At 40.6% G+C, this 20,922-nt stretch overlaps 2 protein-coding genes across 6 annotated transcripts in view; one reads left to right on the plus strand and one right to left on the minus strand.

Moving 5' to 3' along the window:
* The window catches only part of LOC136854078 (uncharacterized), a 28,363-nt gene extending 17,972 nt beyond the window's left edge, over nucleotides 1–10,391 (plus strand). For both annotated transcript variants that reach the window (XM_067130217.1, XM_067130215.1), the window contains exon 4: nucleotides 9,803–10,391. In XM_067130217.1, the coding sequence (XP_066986318.1) occupies nucleotides 9,803–9,982 (180 nt within the window). In that variant the 3' untranslated portion in view covers nucleotides 9,983–10,391. The remainder of the gene's footprint in view (nucleotides 1–9,802) is intronic.
* Nucleotides 8,502–20,922, minus strand: part of LOC136854077 (uncharacterized) — a 366,784-nt gene continuing 354,363 nt past the window's right edge. For 3 of the 4 annotated variants that reach the window (XM_067130212.1, XM_067130210.1, XM_067130213.1), the window contains 4 exons: nucleotides 13,699–14,775; nucleotides 13,431–13,535; nucleotides 12,620–12,808; nucleotides 8,502–12,372 (listed from right to left, as the gene is read on the minus strand). In XM_067130212.1, coding sequence (XP_066986313.1) covers nucleotides 11,923–12,372; nucleotides 12,620–12,808; nucleotides 13,431–13,535; nucleotides 13,699–14,760 — 1,806 coding nt within the window. In that variant the 5' untranslated portion in view covers nucleotides 14,761–14,775 and the 3' untranslated portion in view covers nucleotides 8,502–11,922. Of the gene's footprint in view, nucleotides 12,373–12,619; nucleotides 12,809–13,430; nucleotides 13,536–13,698; nucleotides 14,776–19,295; nucleotides 19,726–20,922 lie in introns of those variants that run through there. The other variant, XM_067130209.1, reaches the window with a different exon arrangement.

The following is a 20,922-nucleotide window of genomic DNA, read 5'->3' on the forward strand; positions in this document are numbered from 1 at the left end:
TCTAAACAACTCTGTGCTGGACTAAATTAAAGACTAAGGTGAGCGAGGGCTGGCACTTCTATGTTTACTTGTGTACTTCATCAGACCGTATTATAGTGTACACATCTTTTACATTTAAATATATATATTTATAGATATATCTCTATGAATAGTACAACCAGTTTTTAGCATTTGCTGTGTACAATAATGAGGTAGGATTGCTTGACAAAACTTAAAGCAAACCTGGGCCAATGATTTCACAAAAAAACCTGTATGTAGTCTCTGCGCATGGCGCAGATTCTCGTCAGAGATAGTTTTGAGACCAAGTTTTTGGAAACATCCTTGTTTGAAAGGCTTGTGATCTGGCGTCACTAACGCACCAGAAAGCATCAGTGAAAGTAAATCAGACTGAGGGGAAGAATCTAAAACTGCGTCACGAGGACAACTTTTTTTTGGAAAAATGACGAAACGTCCTCTCGGGAACAGGAAGTACCCGATATCGAAGGCTCTCGGAGACAGAAAAAAATCAGGTGAGGCTGTTCATGAACGAATTTGTAGATACAGCACAAAAGTTAACGAAAGTCAATATTCTAATGAATTGCATGGATATTCTACCCTGGCTGAGCTTTGAGTTTATATGATTAAAATGCGCAGTTCGTTTCATCTACTCACGAATGTAACCCGTGTTATATGAATCTGTGGCGAAATGGGTGTTAGGGAGGGCCGTTGGCAAAAAGCAGTTGGGCTATGGGTTATGCTTGCTTAAAAACAGAAAGGATCTCCTTACACATGAGGTCTAATGAGAAAGGACCAAAAACTGTATTGCTTTTGCAGAGGGAGGTGGCATCAGGGATCGATGGATCCCTCTGGGTTATTTTGGGTCCGTTTTCTAACTTGAAGGAAACGAGCGGATAACACACTTACTAAACCATATTGAGCAGTAATGCCGATGAACAAGAGAGTGATCATGCGGATGAAAGGAAAGGTGGCGGACACAAACGCCCCATGGCGGTATTCCTTTGACGGATGGGTTGTCAGCTTGAAGACAAAGGAAGTTGGGGGAGGTTGCCGTGACAACAGACGAGGAGACATTCCAATATTTTCGAGATTGAGCAAAAAACTTGCAGAAGGCATAACCCTATCGAGGCGACCTCATATTCTTAGTGAACTGTAACGATTTCTTGTCAGTAGAATGTTTCTGATAGTCAGAGGACGTTTTGTTCAGAAGAGGACACAGTCAACACGTAAATCAACACATTAAACTCGTATCAGGTAACTTACAACGGGATGAAAGAAATATAGCGCATTTTCGACTTGTTCCTGAACCAAAACAAAAAATCACAGGAAAAATCCCGTATTAAACATTTTCTGGTTACCTTTCTCCTGTAGTTAAAGCAGTAGACTAAGAATGTGGGCCACCACTGACATTTGGCACTCTACAGAGATGACTAAAATCCTACTTATTTTGATTATAATGCATCAACCTGAGTTAAGTGTTAAAACATTGGTCTGCCTAAGTCCAAAAGGAAAACGGGTTTGTTAAATTTATTATCATCAATATTATTACTATTGGCTAAGATGAGACAGGGGAGGGAGTTGTCGTGGGTGGTTTTGAACGTGTGAAAATCAATATTTAGATGATGAGAGTACCTACTGGAAAGCGGGACCGTCAGTTCAAGTCACTGCAGTAGGATTATCTCATGAGTACTCCTCAGGGAGTCGTCAGCCCTATGACAAATGGGTGGCAGGATCAACCATGTGGCTTAGACCTATATTGCACGTTAATTCAACTGGTTCTTGGAGAAAGACATTTTAAAGGCTGCAGGTTTCAGAGTTTGGGGAACTGATTGAAGGGAGGGAGGGGGGAAATGTGAAGGAAAATCACAAATGATATGAGAGCCCCTTTTAGGAGCCGAAAATTTCTTTGAGTAATCCAAAGGAAATTGGATATCGAGATGTCCTTCTCTTGGGTGGTTTTATAGATGTGGAGTTGGGGAGATGGGGTAGGGGGTAGGTAGGCAGAAGACAAGTCACGGACGTCTTGGGAGGATTATCGAGAAAGATGTGGAATTGATGGAGGTGATAAGTAGAATTGACGAAATTTGAAAGTAAATAGAGAAGTGTTCATTTTTAGGCCTTGTTTTAAAATGACAGGTCTGCTATGTTTTCAGACGAAAAGTAAGGAGGAACACAGTAACTTCATTACTGGTCAGTCTAAATAGGAAAAGAAAGACTGCTCCGTTAGCTGGCTGATCTCAAGTACAGTCACCTCCAGAGAAGTGTCCGGTACCTGAGATTTCTTCGGGGCAGTGATTCCTAACCCTGATCATACGCTGACCATTCTCTGGGCTGCAAATAACGGTAGCAATTAAAGTTTAAACACACAGGCATACTTCTGAAACATTTATATAACAAAGATTATAATAAAAAGATAACTTATGACCCGAAGGGGCTACAGGGCATGTTTATCGTAAGTACAACTACACAACCAATTTTTAACAAGAGTTGAGCATTGGCCAAGTTTTCGTGAGGAAGGAAAAACAGTGTTAGCAAGCATGGACTCTTCCAGAGACATCACACACGCATGCACACACACCCTTCAGAAGGAATAGTTTATGTTAACAGGTAATTTTCAGTAAGATTAACCAAGCCTGCTTAATTGTCCATGATATCTGACACGGCTTGAGACATCCTCACAATTGGTTCAACAAATACTTAGATAAAAAAGCATATGGATTTTTTCATTCTTCATTTACTGCTACAATTGAGGTTCATTCGGAAAAAAACAGCTGACTACACAGTGGTTGGCTAATATATGCATAGACTATGCCTCCAGAGTGGGTTAAATATATATATATATATTTATATTTTTTGCTATTTTACAAGACTATGCGAGTTCTAGCATTCTTCAGCATTAAAATAAACAAATAGCACAATAGGCCAGAGACAAAGCAACAAGTTTTTATTCTAACATAGAGAAACATTAGGACTTCAAGCAATCGCCTCCCGTTCAGTTTAGTGATTTGCAACCTTTGCCAAGGTTAACTTTAAAGAAAAAGAGACAACCTTCTTGGGCTTTGAGTGGTTAGTGAGAAAGCTGCAAGGAACATCCGAGACATTTAAGAACTATTGCATTAGGGTTTAGACACTCGTTCTGAGGGAGAGGGTCTGATGTTCGATTTGGGAAGTGGGAGGCGCCCTGCGTAGAGATTGGCTGAAGCCGTAATCCTTCTCAGCCTTATGGAATGAGGCTTCAAATGATTATTTTGTTTTGTTTTGACAGGTGTTTTGTACTTTCATCCCCGAGTATTGGTGAAGTTCTCCCTGACATTTGGATAGACAAAAAAGGAGAGACAGAGAAAGAGTTAAATGCAACATGACCAAAATACCTGTATTAAGGATTCCCATTAGAAGACAGCATAATTCGGAAGAATAAAGAAATCGGTTTTTCATTTGCTTTGTTCACAGAATAGGTCGAGATTGTTATCCATCAGAGGTATCGTTCATTGTCTCTAGAATCTACTTTCATCACTGAATTAACGACGGGACACGTGACCACTTCAAATTATGTGTATTTCTGATGGGGGGAAAGCCAGGATGGTTAGAGTGATCATTCCATTTCCTGGAGTTTCAGTTTTCATCAGATTTCCACACCGTTTTGAGGTACTGGTCTGTCTGAAGCCGCCTGAGTTCCCGTCATAGACTACAAGTCTTACTCTATTGCAAATGAATCTGTGTGAAACTTCCAATTGAACTTCAACTAGAACTCCTGCTCGAAAATCACTGGCGAATGCTGAATTACAACTTGAGCAATAAACACTTGAATTCAATCACAGGGCCAAACACAGAGACAGAGGAAGTTCATTACGCCATTCGCAACCTAAATCGTTTTATTTTTTTTGCCTCAATTTCACTGCCATGTCGACACCAAAAAATCACTAGACTCATCATCATCATCATCATCATCATCATCAACATCATCACCTGTTGAGGGGAGGACATCTCTAACTAGGACTCCATTCATGTAACGTCTCTATAGCCTCAAGCCTGACAAACGGAAACATCAGTCTGTTATCAGTCTACTTTTTCTCTTTTTTTTTTTATTGGTTCAACTTAGAAAGGGCTTCCTTCATCGCGGAAGGTGTCGAACGGAGCGACGACGATCGGGACCAAGCAGCCAGCCGTGTATGCCTTATATTAAACCTCTAACATTGTGTAGTCGGTATTATATAGTAAGATTACGGTTCACTCTCGACACAATAATCGATCTAGGAAACAGCACAAGGAAGAGTGAAAGGTTCAACGGTAAGAAACCTGTGCGCAATTCATGACTCAAATTCATCTTTTTACAGATTTATGCTACGGACTTAATTACAGACACAGACAGACACTCACGCTTTTTTTTTTATGCGCATGCGCTCTCGTTTGCGTTATGCTCACATCATTGTCATCACTATTCATGTTGATGTTATAGGTATATGCGTTTATCTAACGTAAATCGGTCGCTGAATGAGAACAAACGAATGAACGGTTTCTCGAAAAACTATGAGTGGAGATGGTGTCGATAATAACAACAAGAGCGAAGAACAGCGGGAATACCGAAACGAAGGAGGTGAAGTGAAGTGAACATGAAGCGCACGTTTTACCAGTCAAATTCACTCCGATCCTTAGCCCTAAGAGGTAACTTAAAGAATACAACAGGGTGCACGGAAATTCGATGATCATTCAACAGTCACAACATGTAAACAACAACAGATATAACAAATGAGCCGAGTACCTCAAATAGTTCGGGGCAGGAGCTGCGCAAAGGTGTGCTTTTGGAACCTCTTCTGTTTTTTTTTCTAAGTTTTTCGAGTTTCCCTTTGCTATCTGCGGCTTCACACGTCTTCGAAAGGAAAGAGTCGAAAATCAAAAAAAAAGAAAAGAACGAAAGAAAGTGGCCGTTTAATCATGACTCCTTAACAATCTACATAATAATAATTCATGTCGTGGGAGGCTTATCATAGTAATAATACAGTAATGTATGCTACATGCAGTGATCTATGATTCACAAAGACAACGATTCGTTTTCTTTGCCTTTTTCCTTCTTTCTCTTTCTTTCTTTCTTTCTTTCTTACTGCAAGGGTTTCTAAGCATCCTCGAGCGTAACTAATAACACAAGATGTCTTTGTACCATTGACATGATATTATTCATTAAATTAATGGGTTTTGTACACTTTGCCTACACAGACAGATCTTCCGTCCAGTGTCACTAGGAGAGAGAAAGGGGGTGGGGGGAGCCAGAAGACAAAAATAGATATAGATTCATTAACTCTGATATGATAAATGTGTGAAATACTTACTATTTCAATCTTTGAACATTTGTCGCACATAGAAAAAACAGTTACTTTGAACTTGGTCGAAAGGTACAACATTTCATCCTAAGTTGCTAAGACTGACAAAATACATAAGTGTAGTCTCAAGTACAAGTTAAGCCTTTGTATCGTTTCTATGCATATTTGGACCTCACTTTCATCTTCAGATTCGTATGCACTGAACACAACCTCAAAGTTGATCATCTGTAAGGATGCACGTCCTTTTACAAAATATCGCGGGAGTGTTGGTCATTTTGTTTTTTTTTAAGGGAAGGAGGAGATAACAAAATATTTGGACAGTCATGAACGACACGCTCTATAAGCATACATGAGAAAAGTAACACACTCATTAATGACTCTAAATGGATTGTAGTGGTGAGGAAATGTCCTAAAAGGTACAGGGTTACAATAATCATATTCTTTTCTAAAACTATTTCACTTTTCTTCTGGGTCTGTGGAGCAATGCATCGTTGTAAAATTTTCTAACACTTTCGCGATTTTTTTTTGTTCCATTTCATAACTGGATGTTATAATAACAGAAAAGGGATATTTTCTACCACGTTTGGATCTCCTTGATACTATAATATCTGCCATCGATCACTCTGAACTTTTTTTTTTCAATCTGAACTTTTTTTCACAACTTTTCAATCTGAATTTTTTTTTCAATCTGAAATTTTTTTTCACTGAACTATTTTTTTTTTCAATCTGAACTTCTTTTCACATTTCTCGTCTTGCACTTTGATGGATTGACCTCATCACAGCTTTTTTTTTTCTCTCACTTCTCCAGCCACTGGCCGTCTTTCCCGAACTTGCTCTGAACTGACCAGAGATCTTATTAACAGCTACGTTCACTTCATGGAAGATAACACAAAAATATAATAAAGGTAAACCTTATCACAACATCATAGAACATAACTTACGTCGCCACCTCCAATGAACAGATCTCATCATTCTAAAAAAAAAACTTATAATTTTCACCAATGCACAACAGTCAGCTTGACTCACTGATGCAGAAGGCCCCTTCAATCGTATATTCCCCAATTGAAAAAAAAAAAAATCACTTTCCAAGATAACCTTCACTCTTCAATCCTAACTATGATGACAAAAAAAAAAGCAATCACATTTAGGCGCCTTGCGTAACTAACCACGCAAGCCGTGCCATCTTTCACATAACACACTCTCTTATCAGTTACCTAAACACACTGTGCGATGCTGAAGTTGAATGCTAAGAGCGTTCACTTTATTTACAATCACAAGAATAAGATCTTAAATGAAAACAAAAAACGTTTATCCTCGTATACAATGTAAGAACAAGTACCCGATTAGGTTCTTAAATGACTAAGATAATAGAGGCTAAATGAGACAATTATTTGATTTATAAAAGAACTTCACCTGTAAGCCATCACATGTAGTTCAACTAGCAAAGAACGAATCTTTTCGGACATCGGTTTAGAGACCAACGACGCCAATCAATGTAAACAAAACAGCCACACCATTGAGCGACTTCCCAATTTTAGGGCCGAAAGCCGCTCGTTTTACGTATATTGATAAAGACTGTTCTACAGTACTGACTTATATACAAAGACTTATGAGATATCGTATACCGTGTGTAATTTACATTAGGAAAATATCTAATTAGGAAACGAAATCAATTTTGTCGTAAACCACGACCCGAGATTTCAAGACCGCATCGAGTTGGTCATTTTTGGAGTGTCTGCGCAAAACATCTCTAATTTGTTTTAGCCACGTTCGTGACATTTCATGCATATTAGCTCCCATGTTTTCTTTACTTTTAAGATAACAATAGCGGCGAAAACCGCCTAAGAGTAAATCATACGAAGTCTGGAGAAAATTACGCTAGGCATAGTCGAATCAGGAAGTATTGCTCGAAGAATTAAGAAGTTGAAAAGAATGCAAAGGTAATTTGCTTGTTGAGGTAACACTGACATCTATCGCGCAGAGACGCATCGTTGTGTCGTCTTCAGGGAATAATCAGCGATCATGAGATGCCATCGCTCTTTTGTTTCTTCGCGGCAACATGAAGCGAAAATACAAACTGCAGGTAATCTTGTTTGCTTTCGTTATTTGCATTCCATTTTGATGGATGTGGGAAAAATCATAGAATTTAACACAGTAAGTTTCGTTTACAATGCAACGACAAACTTTTTTTCATCTTAAACACGAATTCGTTGTCAAGTGAGATATTTATAATTTATTTTTTGTTGGAAATAAAGTATGGTCATGAGACTATATATATATATATATATATATATATATATATATATATATATATATATATATATATATATATATATATATATATATATATATATATATATATATATATGTATATATATATGTATATATATATGTATATATATTTATATATATATGTATAATTATACGGTCTCCAAGTGTAAACTTTTAGAATTTGGTGAATGTAGCGAAAGTAGAACTTTTCTTACAAGAATGAATAGATATAGTTTTAAATGTAAAAGTACAAACCATCGCCCTGCTTGGGACTTGAGACGTGTCTAACCTCAAAGAATATAATTTATCTTTCATAACCGCATGTTTTTTTTTTCATGTTGTGCGTCCAATCTCTGGGATTGCCAGTCATTTGACATCGTTAAATCAAATATTTTTGTATGCAGACGATAAGATACGGCCAGTGTCGTATTTGCTCTAACCTGATGTTTTACATGCAACGCGAGAGCTCTGTATTTTCGTTGATTGCATGCGTTCTAATATTCCCATCTGACTTTCAATTGACTATGGACCGTAGAGGAAAAATGTGAAGTTCGATTTCCGTATTTATTCCAGAGATGTTGCCAGATCGTTTGCCAATATTTCCCCTTTGTCATCAACCAATTTTCTGAAGTCGACGCAGTAATGGGATGAAATTCTGTCTCGCAGAACTCCGCTTGAGCGAGAGAGAGAGAGAGAGAGAGAGAGAGAGAGAGAGAGAGAGAGAGAGAGAGAGAGAGAGAGAGAGAGAGAGAGATTCTTAAGTCATTCCCACAAGTGGTCCTTCGCCCAAGTCCTTCTTGGAGCGAGATGGATTTCTTCAACCGGCCCGGAAAGAGAGAAGTCATATGGTACTAAATAGTAACTGAATAAAGGAAAATGTACGTAAAAAAAAAGAAGTGAGGAAACAAACAGGAAAACTTGAACAGTTCACTTTATTCGGAAGTGAGGCACGGCCAGTCACCGACTGGCCATGCTAAATATAATTTCATAAATTATGATCAATAAGAAAAATAAAACAAAGAAGGACTACCTTACTTTAAAAATATATAAACCTTAAAATTAAGACCCTGTTATAAAAAAATTAAATTCCACGCAACTGGACAGAGAGAGAAAGCAAAAAAAAAAAAAAAAAAGAAATTGCTGAGAGAAGTCTAGTAATTTAATACAGTAGGAGGAGGTTGGACCAAGAGATTAAAAGAGGATTGTATATGTACATTTCCAGCGACTTGACCGTTGACTAAGAGGGATCAGTTCTAAACCTATGTCACAGTAACGCCAACCAACCTGTCTCCATCTCTCCAGTTTCCACTCTTAGTGAGCAAGACGACAAAAACTGTTGCAAAACTGTACCTCTGGAACCAAGCGTATTATTAGTACTAATATTCCGTGGTAGCGATGGAGCATCAGGCTCTCCTCGGTGATGTCAGTGGATGCTTCCACGATACGATGCCATATTTTTTTTTATTTTTTTATTTCAAGTATAAATTAGCTTCACTATATTTCAAGTAAGTACACTACGCCTTTCTTGGGAATTTAATCTCTTAATTTCTTCAAACAGTTGTCATTTTATTTTTGTTTCCTTCTAATCACCTTACGCTCTTACCCAGAGATACGCAGAAATGTACTTGGTCGGATCGTATTCAGGTATGATGAGATTTCCTAAAAAAAAATTAACAATAAAATAAAAAATAAAGAAACGACACGAATGATCGTTGAATGGACTCATTCTTCTTAATACCTGCGAAGCCATCTTCCTCGATACTTCAACGCTTGATTTACTTGGCGCAGCATTAGCAAACATTTTTCCTTTCTACTCTGGGAGATTTCTCCCTCGCGTTCCTTCCTCAGAAGGCGGGGCGATCAGCTTTTCCTCACGGGATTTCTAAACGAATGGGTCGAAACGGAAAAATCTTACAAGGTATACAGGTCGGTAATTTCTCTACTAATATGGTATTGCAGCGGATTAAAACTGGGGACCTTAATCCTAACTCGATGTAGTTCTGTCTCCACAAGCCGTATACATTTAAATCCTACAATTATTATAGCCATACATAAGGTGTTACTCTGAATTGTGCAAGTTACATGGTTAATATAATACATAACCCAAAGCATTCTCTCAAATGGTTTCCAAAACATTTTTTTTAAGCCATGTTATCCAGTATGATTACGAGGGACTGATTCCATTTTGCATATCGTTATATATATATTTTTTTTCACAGAACTTAGGTAAAACATATGGCAACAGTCTTCTTCAGTCATCTAATATAGTTCCTGTACTGTCACCTAAGCGTCCTTCTCTACTGTCCTTTCCTCTCCTTCTCCCGGAGACTGACGACGACGAAGAGGAGGGAAAACACACACGGACAAACACACACCGTCGTTCCTTACGCCATTACTAATGAAGAAGAGTCTGGTCAGCATCGCACAGATATTTCCATAATCACAGAAATGTCTCACAGAGGTCCTTGAATCTCCCACGGCTCCGATAAGCTTTACCCTTAAATAAACCACCGGATTACCATCCTGTGCCTCCTCGAAGGACTCCCCAGCCACTGTCCCAGTCCTGGACGCCAGGATTGCATCGATTCATCGCGATGCATTCATCACAAGGAGTCTCGTCATCGACCGACGATCGATCGGCGGCAGCAGCAGCAGGAGGAGGAGCGGCGGCGGCGGCGGCGGCAAAGCCTAACAATATAATCCGTCTCCAATCGTATACATGAAACGTTTAACGCATTTTTTTTCTTCCTAAACCTATTTGGTATTATCAGACGCACAAGAAATATAACAAAACCGTAAAACAGATTATCATCAATCTTTTTTTTTCCCTGTTCTGTTTTTTTTCCTATTTACTACAACTATGTATTCATATAGTAGGTAAATCTGAACATATACATATATTTATATATATAGATAGATATATAATTCTGATCGTATACTTTGCTAGCGTAATCAACTTTCAAAGTGTGGATCGTATACAATTGTCATTGGTTTTAGGTGAGGTATTTCAGTATACATCGAGAGCAAAAAAAGATTTGCCAACTTACAACTATGGATACATTTGCTTAGTCCTGGAAATGGTGTGAAGTTTACATTCAGAAGGTAAGCTTTAATTACCATACTACAGGAGAGAGAGAGAGAGAGAGAGAGAGAGAGAGAGAGAGAGAGAGAGAGAGAGAGAGAGAGAGAGAGTGGTAGTGGTCAGTCCAGTCGACCACACAGGTACTTAAGATTTTATATACAGTATGAACAAGAGGAAGAGTACATCTACTTATTTTTTTTTTCATTTGTATTCACACACACAGATAAAAGGAATCATCCCAAATTGAATGCTGGTTTATGAAAAATAGTCACATATAAAATCAAAACACAGTCTCCACTCTCAATCGCGTATTTCTACAATGCCACCGCAGCCAACAACTTGAACTCTCTTTTGCATTAGTATGTTTTCTTCTTCTTCTTCTTCTTCAGATGGCAAAGAGGCAGAGTCGTGGACATCTCCCGCTCACTCACTTCATTAAGGTACAACATAATTATATTTCTCTTTGCAGTGATTTTAAGCTTACAGTGAACTTGTTACAATAAACGGGTCCCTGACAGAACCCTGAATTGTAAGCTTACTGAGAGACCATGTACCCTTTTAACAAATATATCTTTTCTTATTCTATTTACTAAAAAATTCCCAAACAAACAATTCGAGTTTCATTACAACTGTGTAACACTGTGTGAGCTGTTGAAAAGGCGGGAATACCCTGAGGTAAGTCCAGCAGGAATAAACAACACACCTGCTAGCATGAACGAGATGGTATGTCTAAAACTGCCGTGACATGGTCTACACAAGTGGTGACAATTAGGAATGATATAAATAAAAGTGAAATTGTTCCTATCTACTTTAATAATAATAATAATAATAATAATAATAATAATAATAATAATAATAATAACCATCTTTCTCTGACTAATAATTTGCGAAGAGCTTTGGATTCTAGTCACTACTTGGGTAACTTCCAGTACCATCTACTATCAACTGTTGAGCAGGGAGGTCACAACCCTTGCTGGAGGTCAGCATCATTTTTTGTGGGCCGAGGTACGAGCGCTACTGACCCAGCTTCCGAGACTTGAATGGAGAATGATGAGCCGACCCCAGAAAAAAAAAAAAAAAAACCTGAGCACTAGAGGCGAGTTGACCTCGGGGCCAACCGTTAGCCATGCCTTATGAGACTCTAGTGGGGGACTGGAGACCACCTGAGACCTGTCGGGCATGACGCTGTGAGGACTCCTCCAGAAGCCTAAATGTGGAAGGAACGGGTACGTGTCACCTGTACCAGCTCGTTGACATTTAAGCGCGCTCCTCGATTTCAGGTCTCTTAGGCAAAATGGATTCCGTATCCGTCAGGTCTAGTGGGGTGGAGGAGGGCTCCCCTCCACTGCCGTTTTCGTACATCTGTCGCCCGATGAGGGAGAATGATGCAAGAGCTGGTGTGGATGCTGCAGACGGAGGGTCGTCTTCGTCGTCCCCCATGGGAGGAACCCCTGACGTGGAGTGGTCGTCTTCATCGCTGTTAATCACCTTCAGCCTGTTCTCGTGGTCTGAGTTGGAATCTCTGTCTCTGGACGTGATGTCAATGGTTTCATGAGAGACTGGAGGGGCGTCAGTGGATGTCCCGTCCAGATCCGTACTGGAGGGAGAGGGCTTTTTACTGGGCAGGCGTCGTGGCACTGTACTGATTCCCATCTTCTTGATCTTATCGTAAAGAGTTCGAGAAGGGACTTTGTACTTCCGTGACGCCTAAAAGAATAAAACCACCTGTGAGTTTGGCATCTACATTCGAAAGGGTACCATCCCCATCATTTGGAAAAAAAAAAATTATTTAAGAAATGATTCAGTATAACATTGCAATTACTGACGGACTGATATCGGTGGCGGCGGAAACGATGAGTTTAATTAATTTAATCATCAGAACTTGACAAGTACTCTTATTTTTTCGTAAAGCTCAGAAGCATCAGGCAAGATGCCATTCAGTGTTGTAACTTACCTGTAGAGCAGTCATACCAGTTCTCACAGCCTCAATAGCATCCATCAGGTCTGTCTTCGTGTACTGCTTGTACCTCTTCCACTCAGGCTTAGGAGTTGGAACGTAACTGACAAAATTGCTGTAGTGGGAGGAGCCATTTGGATCTATGTGGTATGGACTGAAGTCGGGTAACAGAGGCCCATTGGCTAGCTGCGGGAATATAAACAGGAACATTTCCAATTACCCTGTTTGCGAATTACGATCATTTTACTCACTCCTGGTCTAAGTTTCTTTTGTAATTATGCATTATATATTTTCCTAACCATCAAGATAATAGAACGTTAAGAACACACTCCGGCCGGTTACCTGAGTAATGGTATGTTTAGAGTACTTTACTCTAGCTACTAAAAAAATTATGACATCTTTTATAAAGCTTGAAATTTATTCAAGTGAAATAACGATTAAGGTAAACTTTGAGTGACAAAGATAGTCTACACGAATGTGGGCTTACATTATATATATATATATATATATATATATATATATATATATATATATATATATATATATATATATATATATATATATATATATATATATTTATACATATATATATATATATATATATATATATATATATATATATATATATATATATATTTATACATATATATATATATATATATATATATATATATATATATATATATGTATATATATATATATATATATATATATATATATATATATATATATATATATATATATATATATATATATATATATATAATATAATATAATATAATATCGGTTAATTATGGATAGAACTTACCGACTCCCTCTTTATCTTGTCGTGGTCATCATCCCTGGAAATATCTGAGAACGAACGTGGCTCCTCGTCAAGAAGTTCCTTTTTGGTACTGATGCTGTAAGGATTCTGGAAAGAGGAACGAGCCATGAATAAAAAAAACAATAAAAAATCACTAGAAATAAGCGAGAGTGACAACAGACATCTTTATGCAAAAAATACTTCAGTTTTGTCCATCAGGAGGAAATACAGCACATATAACAGAAGAACTGAGACAGCGGCATGAAGTTACCTCGAGGTGGTCTCTGTGTTCATGTGGCAGAAGGTGTGGAACATGTGAACTGAGGAGTCCTGGCAAGGGCATCATGGAAGATGCCAAAGACACGAGCGAACTCATGTCAGGTCCAGGGAAGCCATGCGTGTGCCCGAGCGCTGTTCGCAGAATGGGTGTTGGAGACAGAATAGGCTCAGGCATGATGGGTCTCTTACGTTTAAGAGGTGGTGAGTCTGGGCAAGGGGGAGGCATGTGAGGAACGGGTGGGACTAAGGAGAGAGGCTGTCGGGTCTCTGAGTCTAGGTTTCCTGGGGTATGGCTGTCTCGAGGCTCGTGCCCTTCTCTCAGGTCTCGTGAGTGGTCTCTCAGATGCTCCCTGATGTCTCTCATGTCACGACTGTCGCGTGGGTCTAGTTCACGGCTCATGTCCCTGTGGTCTCTGTGTTCTCGATGCTCTGGGCGATGGTCAGGTCGGTGTTGGGAGTGTTCTCTGTGTGGGGGAAGAACTGGTGGTTGGATTGTCGGGTACAGAGGCTGTGGAGAGGTTGAACGTGGAGGTTCATGGGAAGAGGCTGACGGGGGTGGAGCAACTGAAGTAGGGGGTTCTTGCTTTGGTCGAATCAGCTCAGGGTGGCTACGGCTGTCCACTGCAGGTGGTGGAGGTGGGCGGGAGATTTCTGGCGGCGAGGGTGGTCGTCGCAATGGGGCATCATTGCCCAGTTCCTCCACTAACCCTTTGACCTTCAAGCTCTCAGCCACTTTCAAAAGCTCTTGGAGCGCGTCGTGCTCGACGTTGACTTCTCCTCTGTACATGTACTCGAGCAGAGCCCTCATGGCACAAGCCCTCACGTCCTTGAGGACCACGATGGGATGGTTGGATGTGTGGGCGTTGACGAACAGTGCCTGAAAGTACGACGAGCAGGCGGCCAGGACCAGCCTGTGGGCGTGCAGCGTCCTGCCATCCTCGCAGGCCAGAGTGACGTCTGTGAAAGCTTCGTGATGCAGAAGTTGATCGAAAGCCGCCAGCAGGTTGTTCCGATGGTTGTTCCACCGCAGGCAATACTGCGAACTGCTCCCCATTGTGCCGTACCCTCCCTGCCAGAGAAGAAAACAAATAAAGATGTTAGCTGTTATGTTCATGGTCTTGGTCTAAAATTAAATTAATACGAAATATCTTACTGTAAAAAGACCGGTAGGTTAAATATTTATTCATTTTACCTAAATTCACTTACAGAACAGATTTAAGGAAATGCAGTAAAAGTTAACAGTGCCCACAAATGGAACATTAACGTTAATAATAATAATAATAATAATAATAATAATAATAATAATAATAATAATAATAATAATAAGTTGTGACTTTAATGACGTGTTATATCATCAATGATTACTCATTCACTTCATGTATATTATCAGTTAAGCCTAACAGAAGGATTTTATTAGTATTAATAGAGATATAGGGAAGGGTGATGAGAAGTTATGAGTCTTTAGTCAAGTCAAGAATTTATTGGCCGGTCGATCGCATACCGCGCATTCATTCTGTCTTTTACCATACGTTGGTAACACTGGTCTTGAACATGGCCATTTGGCAATGATTATCGTTTCTAAACCTGCATTTGCATGGTATTTAAAAACGACCGTGCAAAGCTTTCTGGAAAGCCAGCGTTTTTCGAGAGCTTTCCATATCAGAATGCACGTTCTGCCGTGTTTGAATTAATATATATAACAGTAACATTCAACGACTTCTTAGGCAAAGATTGCTCGAGGTTTGGTTTATCTTTCTGCTAATAATGCTAACTGTTATGGACCACTGCAGAAGCTGACGATAATGATTAATAATAAAAGAGTTAGCGCCTGCCTCGCATCTGTGATTATGCCTGCCTTTACCAGCATCTGCGTCCTTCTGTCCCCCTTCGTTAAAACGCTGTATATGGTCTACGCAGTCAGCAACACGCAATACTAATAAACGAAGAACGGAGAGCCGGCATCTAACCAAAGATATTTCTTTCCGCCTTCACTTGATCCTTTTCTCGTTGCACAGTAATCGCTTTTCCCAGAAGTGAAGTGGGCAAATTGGGCAGACGTCACCGCTGGCCTTGTTGTTGCAAGGCTATTGCATTCTAGAGTTGCAACAGATTGCGTCACTCTTTACGGGGAACCAGCGCCACTGCATGAATTTCGCGGAACTGCACGTAAATGGCCTCTCTCTCTCTCTCTCTCTCTCTCTCTCTCTCTCTCTCTCTCTCTCTCTCTCTCTCTCTCTCTCTCTGCCGTTTATCTCCGTAAAGCGAGGAAAGGGACAGAATATTTTCTCAACTTTTTGTGCCACTATGAAAGACACTCTAGGTCCCATCTTGGATGGATGTTATTGAAATCATCTTTTCAGGATGATTGTAGATGTAAATTACTACCATGCACCTACTATCGGATATTTTAATCACGTAACACAGAGAGAGAGAGAGAGAGAGAGAGAGAGAGAGAGAGAGAGAGAGAGAGAGAGAGGAGAGAGAGAGAGAGGGTGGGATTAGCAGGCCACTTGTAAAATAAGAACGGATTATGCATAAGTAACCACAGCTCGATCATTATGGCGGAGGCTTCGCAGAACGTCCTAAAGCAAAGTCAGAGCTAACGAGCCTCACCGAGATCAGAATTCCGTAGATTATGCCACCGAACATCAGCCACTCCCCCTCCCTCCCCCACTCCCCACTCCCTTGAATGTACCGGCAAACTCTCATGCCTAAATAGCCATATCGCGTGATCTCACTAAGCCTTAGGCTTACAAGAGCGAGTAAAAGAAGGTAGAAGTGGACGAGGGGGAGGAGGAGGAAGGGCGGTAAAGAAGTAATAGGAAAAGGAAATTGGAGACCAGTTGAGCAGCCAGCCGTTGGGTATTTGGAACTACGCCTCCCGATCTCAAGTGGGAGAGGAACGAGTCCAGAATATTAAGGCATCGGAGTCGGAGAAACATTGCGGATGCAAATGATATATATATATATGTATATACCTTCTCAGGTGCCGTGAAAAAAGGAAATGTATTCACGGGCGGGGGGGTGGAGTAATAAATGTATTGCTCTACTTATGTAAGTGAGGAGGCCTAATAATACTAATCCTGAGGCTGTATGCGACGTACCAAGCGCGGCGCTGTCCCGTTCTGTTATTCAAAAAGGCCTAAAAACTTTCGTGGCAGTTCGATTTTTCTTCTTATCCGTCGATCCAGAGGAGGAGGAAGAGGAGTAGGAGGAGGAGGCGGCATAAGAAGAATAAAATGTCTTCAACTCTGACTTTCCGGAAGGCGATTCTGATCCTGACAGTTTATTACACTCGACCTAGATTTCAGAGCGATACATTCCACGTGGTGTAAATCCACGCGCGCTCATGAAGATAAATTTCAGGGTCAGTGTTGAGTCACATATTATAGAGAGCAGGCTTTGGCATGAGTCGACTGATTTGCACTTGTGTCCTTCTTGTCGAAACAACGACGGAGAATCAGGTTCCACATAAACCATAAAGGCTTTGTGTCAAGGTTCGAAGATGCTTGAACGCGCTAGTCTTCTCGCGCGCAAGATGGCCCTATCTCCAAAATACTTTTTTTTTGTTTTTCCGGGCAAATGCATTAAATAGACTCCGAGAAACCTCTGTTGATTGGCATTTCTTGCCTTCTGCGTGTACGTGCAGTTGTGCATGAGCGAATTTTATTGGCTAGATGAGGAACAGAACTTAAGACCTTTCGTAGAGACGCGGTCAAGTTAAACACTTGGAACAGAATTGCGTGTTCATGTACAGCGTCATAGAGGTGTCTTCGCTTGTTGTGATTTTATACCAGAAGATATATTCAGACAGAAAGGAACCGTTACAGCGCCTGAAAAGCGAATGGTTTTAATCCAACCTTGTAAAGGCACAACAGACTTTACTGTTGTAAACTATTTTAAACATTTAAACTTAAAGACAGACAGTGAATTAGAAAACCACACTTTACCCCTTCAGTTTCTTTTCCTATTATGATTAACAAAGAAAGAGCTTTTGTTTTTAATTAGCCACCATTGACAAGGTTAATGCATATCCATCACAATAATAGCCACCTTCAGGGATTGAGAGAGAGAGAGAGAGAGAGAGAGAGAGAGAGAGAGAGAGAGAGAGAGAGAGAGAGAGAGAGAGAAATCCAGCTATATTTGTGACCTGTTGTTTTCCTTAAAAAAAGGAAAAGAAAGAGAGAAGGAAAAAACAATTACGACCATCGCTTTCTGTTCCCTTCGCCGAGTTAGAAAACCACTTCACTAGATTGATACCGGAGTCTATAACCCTTCCCCCTCACCCCCCACCATACCCCGACCCCTTGTTTCTCTCATACAAGTTTCCCCTTGAACTGAATACAATTCTCTCATCAGGCCTAAAGGGGGCTAACTCGACCTAAGGCATTGAGTTGAAAGATATTCAATGTATCATTGACTCTGCATCTCGCCCTCAACTCACACACACACACACACACATCCATACGTGCACACATCAGTGTATCTGGGGCCCCTATACTCGCCCCCCCCCTCCAACACACACAGAACCACTCTCTGTAATTACAATAATGAATATGTGAAAACACAAGTCGGGCTAATTCAAGCACTTAATGTATGGTTTCGAACTGGGGTGGAGGAGACAGGGTGGGGTGGGGTGGGGGGAGGGAGAGGGAGTGAGGGAGATAGATAGTGACGTCAGTATTGGGGAAGTGAATTTAGAGGAAAAATATTGTGAATTAATCAAGATTTCTAGATTTCCAGCCCGTAGAACTTGGCGCTAAATACTGGACTGCCGACGCCGGCGGGCGTGAGAGGAAAATTTCAAATATCACCGTCCGTCCGCCTTGCTTAAGCGATCGCTCAGATCAATGAGAGGAAATCCTCAATGATAATAAGGTTTGGTTATGTAGTGTTAGCGGCCTATTCCTCTCGCTCTCTGTCCCTTTATTCTAAACCCTCTCGTTTTCGACAAGTCTTTGACACCCACGTGGAGGGGAGACGCGGAAGGGAGGGACGGAAAAGGATTAACTTCAGGTATCACACACGATCTGTATAAACATATTAGGACTGTCTAAAATCTGTGGTTGAAAGGAGAGAGAGAGAGAGAGAGAGAGAGAGAGAGAGAGAGAGAGAGAAAAGGCAAAAAGAGAGAAAGAGGCAGAGAGAGAGAGAGAGTCAAAAACAGAGAAAAGGCAAGAGAGAGAGAGAGAGAGAGAGAGAGAGAGAGAGAGAGAGAGAGAGAGATGGACATGGAATTTGTCACTTAGTGCAATTCTGAATGTGTTCGAGTTTAAATCATTTAAACAATTTCAGTCCTAGCAAGTGGACATACAGACACAGACATACATACATACATACGCACACATATATAATACATATATTTATGCATATATATATATATATATATATATATATATATATATATATATATATATATATATATATATATATATATATATTCGTTAGCAGCAGATCGTTTCATTTGGGGCGTCAGTCTTGAGAAAGTGTGCAGAGCAGCAGCAGCAGCATGATTTAAGAATTCAGTGCCAGGAAGTTTAGTGGGTGAACCAACAGGAGGAATGTCTTCGAGAATATCGCTGATCTTACCTCGACGAGTTTCATATTGTCCTCGTGTAGATGGGACGGATGTATATATTTGGCTAAGTCCTGTGTAGTCAGTAGCCAATTATACCAGTTTTTCTCTTTGATAAAGTCTGGAGAAGAAGAGAGCCTATGGTAATCCTCGCCAAGCATTAGCTTCGATAAAATGCACTCCTACGTTACAACTGTCACTCTGCAGAAAACGAATTACCGTAAAACCAGCGGCGAGCACTATCGACGTTGGCACCTGTTCTGTTCGTTCTAGCGAGCACTTTGATAATAACAGAATCGAGAGGCCGTTTATGTCACCGAACACTGTTAAATGAACACGAATGTTTCCTCGTCCTCTTCTGTGTTAATCTCTTTGGGTGCTAAGGTAGTAATGTTGGTCCCATGGGCTGCGAGTCCCACATCGGAATGAAAGAGCTTTCGGGCACGTACGCCGTTTTCTATAAGTGCGAGCGTTTGTACATGTTGCAACCGATGACTTGGTCATCCCCGTGGGAGAGGGTGCGGGTCGGGGTGGGGGGAGAGGACACTGTCTGAGCAGCCGTTTGCAGAACTGTAACGTCCGTTTCCTTCAAGATCTCTGCCTCTAATTTTCAATATTCGTTGGGTTTCATTTTAGAACCAACTCCTCGCCACATCGAATCACTCGTTCAAACCGAGAGACCAACTTCAGAAACCACGGTAACTAAACTAAAACGTCTGAAACAAAATGGAAGCCGAGGCGGCTGAACGATACTTTACGGTCCTGACTCCACGTGGGGGCCAGCCAGCTCATGGGGTTTTGCAATCTTCCTGCGACTTTGCAACCAGAAGGGTGGCAATTCGCAGAAGTCTTAGATCCTGACGGCGGGCGGGGGAAGAACTTGCTCATTGATGATCTCGGAAATTGTGGAGCGATGAGAGACGTCTCCGTCTTCCGGGAATAGCACAAGCGATCTTAATGCTGCTCTCTCTCACTCTCTCTCTCTCTCTCTCTCTTTCTCTTTCATTAATCTCTGCTACTCTCTTTATTTATTAAACGTTCTCTCTCTCTCTCTTTCTCTGTCTCTTATGTCTTTCTTCATCATTAAACTCTTCTCTCTCTCTCTCTCTCTCTCTCTCTCTCTCTTATCAAACTCACTCTCTCTCTCTCTCTCTCTCTCTCTTATCAAACTCTCTCTCTCTCTCTCTCTCTCTCTCTCTCTCTCTCTCTCTCTCTCTCTCTCTCTCTCTTCTTATCAAACACCCTCTCTCTCTTCTTATGAAACTCTCTCTCTCTCTCTCTCTCTCTCTCTCTCTCTATTTATCTGCTTTTCTCTGTATGTCAACCTCCATTTATTCCCTCTCTCTTTATCGAACGTTATCTTATATCATTTCGTCCATTCACATTCTCGCTTTACAAGCGATCTATGTCTTCTGTTAAATTCCTGTTATGGGATCATTTAACCATTGCGACCACAATTTGCTTTACCAAAAAACAAAGAAAGATGAATCAGGGAAAGCTGCAAGTCGTATCGTGTATCTGCATGTGCAAGCAACTGCGCAAAATAGCGCGCACGTGATCTGAGGAAAGATGCTCTTTGTTTAACGCATACGTCAAAGTATTCTGCGAATCTCGGAATTTATCACAATTTGCGCCACGTTT

The sequence above is a fragment of the Macrobrachium rosenbergii genome, chromosome 28 (genome assembly GCF_040412425.1).
Source record: "Macrobrachium rosenbergii isolate ZJJX-2024 chromosome 28, ASM4041242v1, whole genome shotgun sequence".
NCBI classification, from domain to species: Eukaryota; Metazoa; Arthropoda; class Malacostraca; order Decapoda; family Palaemonidae; genus Macrobrachium; species Macrobrachium rosenbergii.